This window comes from Asparagus officinalis, chromosome 1, assembly GCF_001876935.1.
Source record: "Asparagus officinalis chromosome 1, Aspof.V1, whole genome shotgun sequence".
Classification (NCBI taxonomy): domain Eukaryota; kingdom Viridiplantae; phylum Streptophyta; class Magnoliopsida; order Asparagales; family Asparagaceae; genus Asparagus; species Asparagus officinalis.
Window position 1 is genome coordinate 131,000,211 of NC_033794.1, and position 11,179 is coordinate 131,011,389.

The window sequence follows — 11,179 nt, forward strand, 5'->3', positions numbered from 1 at the left end:
TTATAGCATTTAAAACCGGGATTACTGTAGCAGGGGAAAAAAAAGATATGTCGTGCTTTGTACGGTGTTCACACTAGTAAAAAAGGAATACCAAATTGACCTGACCTCTCTGTAGTCAAATGATGTGTACATGTAAATTACCTTCTTTCTTTTTATTTGGAATTTTTGTTGAAAAGAATATGACTAAAACCAGTTTTCATCTCACGAGGGACTAAAACGAAAAAAACCCCGTCCCTCGCTCTCCAAAATCCCTAAACCCCTCTGCGATCGCAGAGAAGATCGGGGTCCCCAAAAATCGGAGAAATGGATGCCGTCGCTAAATCCTCTCGTCCGAATCCGATCTCTCGATTCATCTCCACTCCTCTATGGATCGGACTCTTAATTCTACTAGTAATCACCTCAGACCCTAACCTCGATAGTTCGATTTCCTTTCTCTAGATCCCCGTTGATTTCACTCAATCGATGAAAATTTACAGTTATTACCGGCGGATTCAAACGCTAAACCGTTGCGGACGTCTTCGCTGTTTTCGCTGTTTAATTTAAAATCCAAGAGTAGATTTTGGAGCGAGTCTGTGATTCGCAGTGGTGAGTTTTTTTAAAAGAAAATTTATTTTGGAGAAATTTATAATTTTTTTGGTGATCGACAATGGGTAGGTTCTGAATCATGTGTTGGAATTTTGTAGATTTCGATGATTTGGAAAGTGAAGTATCTTCGGACCATGGGAAAATGGAGGTTGTAAACTATACGAAATCAGGTGATTCATTGTTCAAGCCCATTTCTTTTGTCTTAACACTTTTGTTAGGTGTTGTTATTTTTCTATCAACGAGACTGTATAGCTTTGTGTACTGTTAGTTTTTGTTTTGGTCACTCTAGTTTTATCGTGAGGATATTTGACAATTGGATTCCGCAGTTACATTTCACTGATAAATCTCAAGTTCGATTCTTTATCACCTTCATGACGTGATATGCAGTATTTACCTTGCACTATTCCCACAACAATTTCCAACTTCATTTACTGATGCCTTGTACTTTGTGATATAAGAATGGTTTTATTGAGCTGATTCCATGTACGTATTAGCACTTTTAAGAGCTACGGACGATGCATATAGGAGCGCAATGATGCTATGTATTTCTTTTCGACCTGACTCATATTCTTGTTCAGGTAACATTGCAAACTTTTTAAAGCTTTCAGAGGTCGATTCCATATATCTTCCTGTCCCAGTGAACTTCATCTTCATAGGATTTGAAGGAAAAGGGAATCACGGTAGGTGCCTTTTTTCTTTGTGTACGTGTTTATATGCAGATATTAGTTCATTCACATGGTTTAGTAATTATTTTGCAGAGTTCAAGCTTGGTGGAGAAGAGATAGAGCGGTGGTTTACCAAAATCGATCACATTTTCCAACATACACGGGTTCCTCCTATTGGGGAGGTCCTTACCCCATTTTATAAGATCAATGTTGAAAAAGTCCAACATAATCATCTTCCTTCTATCAGTCATATAAACTACAAGTGATTTCTTTTTCTTCGTAGACTGTTATTATTTCAAACATCAGTCTTTTTGAGTTAAATTATTGGTTCAACTTTTTACTGAAAATTTTAGAAGTAGCTAATTTGATGACCTGCTTTACTATTGCTGCAGTTTTTCCGCGCATGCTATACAAATGGGAGAAAAAGTTACTTCTGTTATTGAGCATGCCATAAGAGCCCTATCCCGGCAAGAGAACATATCAGATTCTAGGTAATGTTTGTGCGTAATTTCATCTTTTTGTCACAGATTGTTTGTACATATGAAATTGTTTGTCTAGGATGAATCAAGTTGGAATATGTTGTGCACTAAATGACTACTTGATGTCATTTTGACAAAAGATGTGATTAATGGTAGTCTAGAGCTTTGAACCAACCTTTTGGAATACATTTTCGGCGATGTTTGATTCGTGCAGACGTCCAGGGGGTTTATGATCTGTCAACAATACACATACTTTTGGTACTGATGCTGATTTATCATGTGACTTTTAAACTTCCTACTTCGTAACCAAATAGCTGTGAGAAGATAAACTCTCGAGTTTTATGTGGTCTCAAGACGCTCAACTGATGAACTGCAGAAGAAGTGATAATTGAAACTTCTATATCGCACCAATTTTCCCTTATTCTCATCATTGCATTTTAACTTCATGCCTACAGGGACAATGAAGATGTCTTGTGGCAAGTTGATGTTGACAGGATGGAATATATATTCTCAACTCTTGTTGATTATCTTCAGATTGATAATGCATACAACATATTTATTCTCAACCCCAAACACAATGCTACACGAATTCGTTATGGTTACCGGTAAGTTTCTTCACAATTTTTTGATTTTCACAAAACTCATGCTCTGATGCATAGTGCTATTTGTGTTTATTTGCTACTCATTCTACTAACTAAGCTTTACCAGCATCATGAAAGGTTATGGGACATAAAATATCATGTTTCCAAGCTTAAATATGTAGGCCCTACCCCTTTTTTCACTTCAGTACGTATATGGTGCACAGTATTCGTAGCAATACCCATACTGTCCTTTAAATTTGTTCAATCGATGTTAATGTTTTAGCACGTCATCAATTTGGAGGGAGTAAGCTCATCAATTTGTAGAGAGTAAGTTGTGTATGTGTTTTTGACTGTTCAGTTTCAACACCTATGTATGCATCAGTGTTTGAAAGAGAGATAATAATGAAGGTTTGTTTGGGAAAGAGAGCCAGGTCAACACCAATAACTAGGATGTGTTGATGCTTCTAATGATGACACAGCGACCTGGAGTATGTTAGAAGGAAACACTGCCCTGGGCGATGAAATGCCGTCTAGACAGTTTGAAACCCACATAAAAAAGTGGACAGTTTAAGAGACTTAAGAGAATTTCCTCCAAAATATCTTTGCTTTACACTAAATTCAGTTAGAGCTATACTCTAATGCTCTATCTCCACATTCAAATCTAGGATAAAGGTTGTAACCACCATGAGGTCCCTCTTGACATCCAACCCAACATCCAAGAAGTGCAACATTAGTTCATGTGTCTTTACGACATAAGTCCTAGCCTTAGTTAAGCTGTACAATGGTGATGATCTCTCACCAGAAGAAGTTTCTCTGCCTTCCTCACATCTTTAACAAGGTTCTTGTGCTCTCTTCCGCTTTTAATGTCTCCGTGGAGGTTGAAGAGGGACCTGTTGGGTTTAAGTTCATCACTGCCTTCCAGTAACAACCTTGGCGCAGGTGTTTTGTGGGGTTAAAGGTGGTGACTAGAGATGGAGAGTGGTGGTAATTTGGGGGGGGGGGGGTAGCCAGTGGGAGGGAGTCGTTTACGATAAAGAGTGGTGGGGAAGGGGGCGATAAACGCTGGCAGCATGGATTAAGGTTGGTCAGATCTGATGGGAAGAGAGGGAAGGGTAAAACACTAAAACATGTATTTAGCATTTATCCCTACCCTTATTTTTGACTTTTCAGCATTTGTGAAGTACAAGTGGAGTTTTGCTAACTTTAATCATGTGTACTCAGGTGTTGTCATGCATGGAGGCCCATTAACCCTCTCAGAACCTGACTCGAATAATTAAATTTGGATGGCCATTTTAGACCCGTTAAAGATATTGGGCCAGTTTGGATTAAAAAAATTCATTTGAAAGTTTTATCGAATCTGAATGGTGCATCCACGTGTCTAAGAACCTACTAAACTTTACCTGGTAGCCCAACCTAAAATTTTAATGAGATGCTCATCTCATAAAATTCTATGATATCATTGTACAATAGCATGTAGGCTTAAAGACTGACAACCTAGTTTTAAACAGTTAACACATTTGAATGCTATCTGGAATGGTATTTATTAAATTAGGGGTATTATATCTTTGCTGTTTTGGTATCATCTGGTCCATTTTTAATTTGTTCTTCTAGATCTTTTTTATTTTGAGGATGTAGTTTATTAAATCAAAGTTAGCATTGTTAAATTGTTCTTTTTTTGGACTGCACCTCACGATGAAGTGTCGTAATAAAGTATGCTCTCTTAACCACAAATTTCTTATTAATTATGTAAATAATAGGCGCTTCTTTGTTCTCCGTAGGATTCTAACATTTAGAGATATTAAACATACCTGATAAGTACTAAAAACTTGACTTGAATCGAAATAAGTTGGATTGACCTTGGATACACTTAATGCTTAGTGGTTTTAAGTCATATGAATACTTTTAAAGCTTGTCGGAGCGGTATTGATACAATAAGTACCTGATCCAAACCCATAAATTGCCATCCTGATGTGTTCGATTAAGCCTGACCCAAACCTGGGGGTTCCTGTGTGGGTTTGGTTCACTGTTCGGATCAGAATCATTATGCCTTCTTACTGCTTAGCACAAATAGTCCACAAATGAATATAAGGAGAATGAAAAACATTATTGTCATGCATGAATAGAAGGAGAAGAAAAATGATATAAAACACAAGGCATTGATAATGAATGAGGCTGATTGGTGCAACAGAAGGGGACATAATCTTCTCAGGTTTCATACTCAATGCCTTCAAAAGAATCAAAGTAAATTTTTAGTCTTACATGTCTTATAGTAGACAAGGTGATGAATATGAAAGATAATGCCATTTAGAAGGTTGACACCCTGCATTATTTCCAACAATGTAGACGGGCACCATGTGCATGTCTATTTTGCATAAAACATGTACAGTTGCTCTTTAAAATGTTGGTATCGAGAAGAATTATTGGAATTACACCACAGTAGTAGCACATTTAGAAGGTCGACATCCTGCGTTATGTGCAATAATGTAGACATGGACACCATGTGCATATTATTTTGCATAAGACATGTACAATTGCTCTTTAAAATATTGAGAAGAATTTTGGAATTATACCACAGTAGTAGCTCATGGAATCTCAGAAATGGTTGTGATTTGCTGACATATGTAACTGCTTAACTGGGACAGTTTGTGAATCATTCTTAGCAATGCTATTCTGTTGCCTTCTATACTTCTTTTTATCTGTTTTAGATCTTTTCTGTATCTTTGCAAATACGATGAATTTCTATGTTTATCATTATATCTTTTTTGGAGCTGTTGGACTGTCAACATTGCTAATGCCATAGTGTACCCAAAATAGAATTTTACAATCTGGGTAATTTGATAAATTTCTTTGCTTACTGTAGAAGGGGCCTCTCGGAATCTGAGATCAGTTTTCTCAAAGAGGTATATTACGATATCCTTGGCTTTATGGTGTGTGGTTTGCTTCCAGCATCCTTGTTATATTATTAATTGATGTAAAAACTTGTTTGTATTTCTTATATATATATTTTTTCTTTACCTCATTGTCATAGAATTTAATACATTTCTATTGAAGAGAGCACTTTAGACGGGGCTACTTCTTCTTGTACGCATCTTTGGTTGAGCCGCTAAAACTATCATTTTGTACTTGATTTTATTCTTTATTTTGCTGTCTTGAGTAATTTAGTTAGTCTGACTTTTTAAATGACTAAAAGATTTCATATAGCCTTTTATGCGTACTAATTAAAGATTGAGAGCAAGAAGGTGAAGACAGGGTGAATGGACAAGTGAAGAAAGGGGCTGGGTGGAATATTTAATCCTTCCATTTTAGGCTTTCAAAAAGATAAAGTTAAATCCAATTGACCTTAAAATAGTTTCTTTTTCTCAACCTACCGAATTTCTAATGATCTAGGTTCAATCTTTTTTGATAATTGATGATAAGAAAGGCAAAAATCTTATTCCACACATATTGTGAAGTGGGAATATGCCATGTTAGTCTCCTTTTTTTAGTAAAACAAATAACAATCCCCTTTAAAATCAAGGAAGACCCTAAAGACCACAAGTTATGAGAATTAGGGTGGAGACATTCTTTTTCGTAGTAAAACAACAAATTGTCCTTTAAAATGAAAGAAAGACCCGAAAGGACTAAAAGTTATTGGCATGTCAGGTTAAGACAAATAGGTTTTTTGACCACTCTTGGGCTTATAAAAAATCTCATGGTAATGACAATTACACCATCTTATTGTCATATGGGTGATTTTTACCCTTAGTCTTATCAAGGTTTCAAATGTCGGATGTCGGGTTCATGTCAGACGGAAAAAATTTATGTTGGATAGCAGAAATTGGGGATATGTCAGGGGACATGAAAAAAATATGGGATTGACATATCGTATGGTGTGCATATGTGTAATATGATATCATAAATGAAATCTAAACATACTTAATAAATTCTATTGTCTAAACATATAAAAAATAAATAACTTATGATGTTTATGGTTGATGTTGAAGGAAAGAGGTGAGAAAAGAGAAGCTCGATGTCGGTAGTTAAAGAGAGAGAAGATTGCCCGATATTGATATTGATGTCAAAGAAACAGCTCGAAAAATAGATCAATGAGATGTTGAATGAGAGAGATAAGAGGATCGCTTAATGAGATGTTGATGTCAAAGGAACAGTTCGGAAAATAGACCAATGAGATGTTGAATAAGAAGATCGCCCGATGTTAAAGCAATATTAATTCAATTAGGAATTTATACCCAAACCTGATTTACATAAACATAACCAAAAAATTAGCCAATTTTTCAGACTGAAAATTTGGCTAACATAGCCTATTTGTCTCCCGATATATTTGGCCGACATATCCGACATGTCCCCTGATATATTCGACATGAACCCTAAAAACGCAACACGCATTGAAAAACTCTATATCATGTCGGTTGGCCCCTAAATCCGCCATGTTGGCGGACATGTCCGACATAGCAGCCAACATATGAAACACTGAGCCTTATGATCTGGTGGTGCTCATCTGGATATTCCTTTCTCTGTATCGCCCTAGCATCCATGATCCATCTATTTAGTCCTTTTTCCCTAACCCAAGAGGGTGGAAAATCACTAGAAACATGCACAACTTTTGCTGATCCGCCATACTTGGTGATGAGGTTTAAGTGCGGTAAGGCTCTTGCACAAAGGTTATAATAGTTATTTTGTATTTTAAACATCTTTCTTTGTTGATAGTGAATGCCAATGTCTATTTTGAGTTGAAGGGGATCTTTCTTGTGTTTAAATGAGGACTATAATGCCCAATAAGAGGGACTAATTTTTTTATTTGTTGCAAAGCAGTGAAGTAATCAGACTGTGCTCTTTTTTCTTTCTAAAACTGTGATGCCACTTCTTCTAGACTAATTATTTGTTGTGTTTAGAGTTTAAACCTTGGCTCAATGGCTCATGCAACTAAAGAGCACGAGTTTAAGCTTCATAAGCAATAAGATAGTTCTTACTTTCATCTGTATCCTTTAGATAGTTTCCGGAACCTCTATTTCCATAATTTCTCCATTCTAGGAACTATGGCAATAGAGATTCTTATCATCTAACGTTTATAAAGGTTTGGGTAGCCTTCTAAGTTAAAAAGTCCAATATCGAGTGCAAAACCTGACCTGATTTAGCTGCCTATTGGACATGTGCCACATATGCAGGAGCATAATGTTATCCAACATGCAATAAGGTAGTTCTCACGTTTGTTTACATCTTTCTAGATAATTTCCGGAATCTCTGTTTCCTTAATTTCCATACTAGGAACTATGGCGATAGAGATTCTTAGTTTACAAAGGTTGAGGGAGACAGCTTACTTAAAAAGTCCAATATCGGGTATAGAATCTGACTTGATTTTAGCTGCAAATTGGACATGTGCTACTTATGCAGGAGCGTAATGTTATCCTATATGCAGCTGCATAGACTTCTTTTTGTGGACACTGCTGTTTCAATCCTGCATAACTGCGGTATTCATCAAAAACAGTCAGAGGACATGCAGACCATGGTTCAAATAAATTACAAAATAAATGGCATCTTCAGAAGAAGTTTCATTGATGTCTTCACCTACTTCATGTGATAGACTGAGAATATCATGTTAGAGGCTTCTCCTTGACTGCCTTTTACTTTGAATGCTTCATATACATTTATATTTGATATATTTGATTTTTTTGGTTTTATTTCTGGTAACAATTCTTCATTTTGCAATAGCTTACTGGTGCAAGAATGTTAAGATTAATGGTATTATTTTAAGTTTTTAATCGTAAGTTTCATTTTTACAGGTTTGTTATTATATTTACTTTCATCATTTCTGTTCTTTTTCATGTTCTATTCTTCTTATGCTCTTTCTATCTGATAAAGACTATTATTGATTTTGAGATTAAAGTACAATAGAAATGTATTTATCATAATACAATTGCCTTCTGCAAGAAAAAAAATTGAATGCAGTGATGATGCTTTCTCTGTATTTTCTTACTTGCAATCGTAATTGGTTTTGTCATATTTTTCTTTCATAAATCCCTCGTCTGAAGACTTATACTTATATTTAGTGTTTGTATTTTAGAACAAGACCTTTCAAGCCAAGCTTCTCCAATCTGAAAAAGTGGCAGAGGGTTCTCTCGGTAAGTTGGAGTACATGTTTATGCCACCTCTACCTGTAATTTTTGAAGTTTTCCTAGAAACGCTGCTTTATGTTCACGCATACCTCTGGTTGTAATTAGGTCCAAAACTGAACTGCGATGGAAACCAAGGAAATGAAGTATTGCTTACTTCCGAAATCATTGTAATGAAAATTACATGGGATTGAGCGTGTCTCATATAAAAGCTAATAAAACCAAAGTTGATAATTGATAATAAATTTGCAGATGTTAAGAAAGAATTATGACAGAAGCTGGAATCAGGATTGCATTTCCTCATATTACTTTCATTGTGGACTGAAAACTTAAATATAGCATCTAAGTATCTAACATTTGGTTATATATTGGTTCTCTCACTGACAACACCATCAGTTATCTTGAAGGTGAGGGATTACATGTACGGGTGCTAAACCATATCCGTGTCTGAGGAAATAGTTGTAACTATATCCGTTAGGATACAAATATGGTTAATCAAATTTATAACCAAAAGGATATGGTTACGGATATGGTTTTGTAGTGAAATATCCGGTGAAATATCCGGATCTGTATCTGAAATATCTGAATACATATTGGTCATACTGTTGTAATAGTTTTAATCCTTGGATTATGAATTTGAGGCTAAATTTGATGATCAAAGTGTCAAATCTTAGTTTTTTAGATATAATAAACATATTAATGAGGCTCTTTTGTAGCACATGAAATATATATATTTTTCAACATTATCTAGTTGTTTCATAACCGTTTTTATCTGCATGCATAACCGCTTATATATCTACATGTATATCTGTATTCGTATCCGATTTTAGCGGACATGGATATGATTTTTTCTTACGAAGGTATATTCTTATCCGTGATGAGTAAGCGGATATGGATATTGTGAGTATCATATCCAAGCGGTATATTCGTATCCGTGACTTGAGTGCATCCCTAATTACGTGTGCACGAGCTGCCGCCTGTCTTCTAAGTTTCAAAAAGAATATATGAGTATGGTGGTCCCTGACAAAAAGGTTGTAGTATGTTTATAAATAGCTTGGTTCATTACTAGCTGGGTCTTGGGGATTGCCGGGTGCTATTTGGAGCATTCCAGGTTGTATAATCTGCAGAGATGTATTGGAAATATTGTATCTCCCATCTTTTCGTTTTTGTTTCAGTGTATTATCAATTTTTTGCCTTAAACATTGCAATTTAGTAATGTGAAGATAAAAGTCTTTTTCCTCAGAGAATAACTTTCACTTATTTCTCACAGAAATCGACGCAGGCAACCCAAGGCCACTTTACATTAATAGGCCTACAGCGACTTTTTCGTGGACTACGTCTGAAGAAATTGATACTGTGAGTTTACATCCCTGACTATATATTTGTTAAACGGATTTGGTGCTCATTCCAAGGGGTTATAACAATTAATCATAGTATTTTCTTCCTTTGAATTGATGTATCTTTGCGGAAACATTGAGCGATTGATTGCTTATATGTCACTTCTCATCGATTATAAGCTCATCTTAATTGTTTTTAGTTAACGGTCTGACAGCATAAAAAGCTGGTGATAATCTCTCTCTCTCTCTCATGCACACACACAAAAGAAAGAGAACTTTAATACTCGTGTATCAATTCTCATAACTATCAACTTATGCTGGAGAAATGTTTTTAGTAAATTAGCAATCTAAAAGAAAACGTTCACTCAGTCAATTCTTCAATTTAAAGTATTGTTCGGACATCTATGCTGATGTTCATGTGTTTCTTCTTCTTTCATTTCCTTCTATGCCTGTCAGATAGAGTGGTCAAAAAAGTGTTCAGATGCCTTGGATACTGTTGAGAGATTAAATAAAGGAAAAGACACTGCAGAGCTTGTTTATAGCAAAGCTGCTCATGTATTCTCTTCACTCCCTCCCTCCCTCCCTCCTTTCATAGCCTCCATCCGAGTAGGTGGTAGTTGAAACTCTTTCTTAATTCTGCCTTCGCTGTTGTAGATCTTGCATGGAAAGAATGATCTGAAACATCTCTTGCATGAAGGACTAAAGATAGGGGATTTAACCGGTCTCCATCCTGAGTGTATCACCGATACATGGATTGGCAGAGACAGGTTTACCATTGTCCTTAAATCTGAGTGGCATCTGGAATTAGTTCTCACTGAGTAATCATTTTCTATGTTTTCTGCAGGTGGGCTTTCATTGATTTGAGTGCAGGCCCTTTTTCCTGGGGTCCTGCTGTAGGTGGAGAGAGGGAGTTCGTAAGCAGAACTTAGATCTGGGCCGAATGTAGGAAAACTGTTGTGGCTAGCAGCAGGTACCTGACTATTAGGTGATCTGGTTATGGAGTTTTTTTTTTATTTCTGGAGAGTAATGGAGTGTGGAACATTATGTAATACTTCTTAAACCTGTTTTGATTATTTGTCATTTCCAAGGTTTCTTTGCTTATAATTTTTTTCTTGAAAAAATGTCTGAATCCTAGTAGAAAATAAATATGATTCGTCTGATGGATGTGGTCCTGGAAAAGTTAATACATTATCTGTAAAAAGTCAGTCAATAGCCAATCTGGTTTGGAAGAGAGTATATGCTCTTTTAAAGGCATGAGTCTTTTATCGATGGTGACACTAAAGCAGGGCTGTAATAAGTGAGAAAGATGTTTTCTTCAAGTAGAGGAGAAAAAAGTATGTGTAAATTTAGCTTATTGATTTCTTTTCTTTTCTACCCAACCCTCACCCTCACCCCCACCCTCCCCCCTCCCCCACCCCCCCC

At 36.1% G+C, this 11,179-nt stretch overlaps 1 protein-coding gene across 1 annotated transcript in view; it reads left to right on the plus strand.

The window, feature by feature from the left end:
- The window catches only part of LOC109823175, a 20,058-nt gene continuing 9,083 nt past the window's right edge, over nucleotides 205-11,179 (plus strand). The window contains 14 exon segments of the mRNA XM_020389487.1: nucleotides 205-390; nucleotides 477-585; nucleotides 684-755; nucleotides 1,164-1,265; nucleotides 1,344-1,512; nucleotides 1,643-1,741; nucleotides 2,185-2,334; nucleotides 5,171-5,210; nucleotides 8,372-8,429; nucleotides 9,691-9,776; nucleotides 10,214-10,312; nucleotides 10,412-10,524; nucleotides 10,602-10,662; nucleotides 10,664-10,727. Of these exon segments, the coding sequence (XP_020245076.1) occupies nucleotides 304-390; nucleotides 477-585; nucleotides 684-755; nucleotides 1,164-1,265; nucleotides 1,344-1,512; nucleotides 1,643-1,741; nucleotides 2,185-2,334; nucleotides 5,171-5,210; nucleotides 8,372-8,429; nucleotides 9,691-9,776; nucleotides 10,214-10,312; nucleotides 10,412-10,524; nucleotides 10,602-10,662; nucleotides 10,664-10,727 (1,309 nt within the window). The 5' untranslated portion in view covers nucleotides 205-303.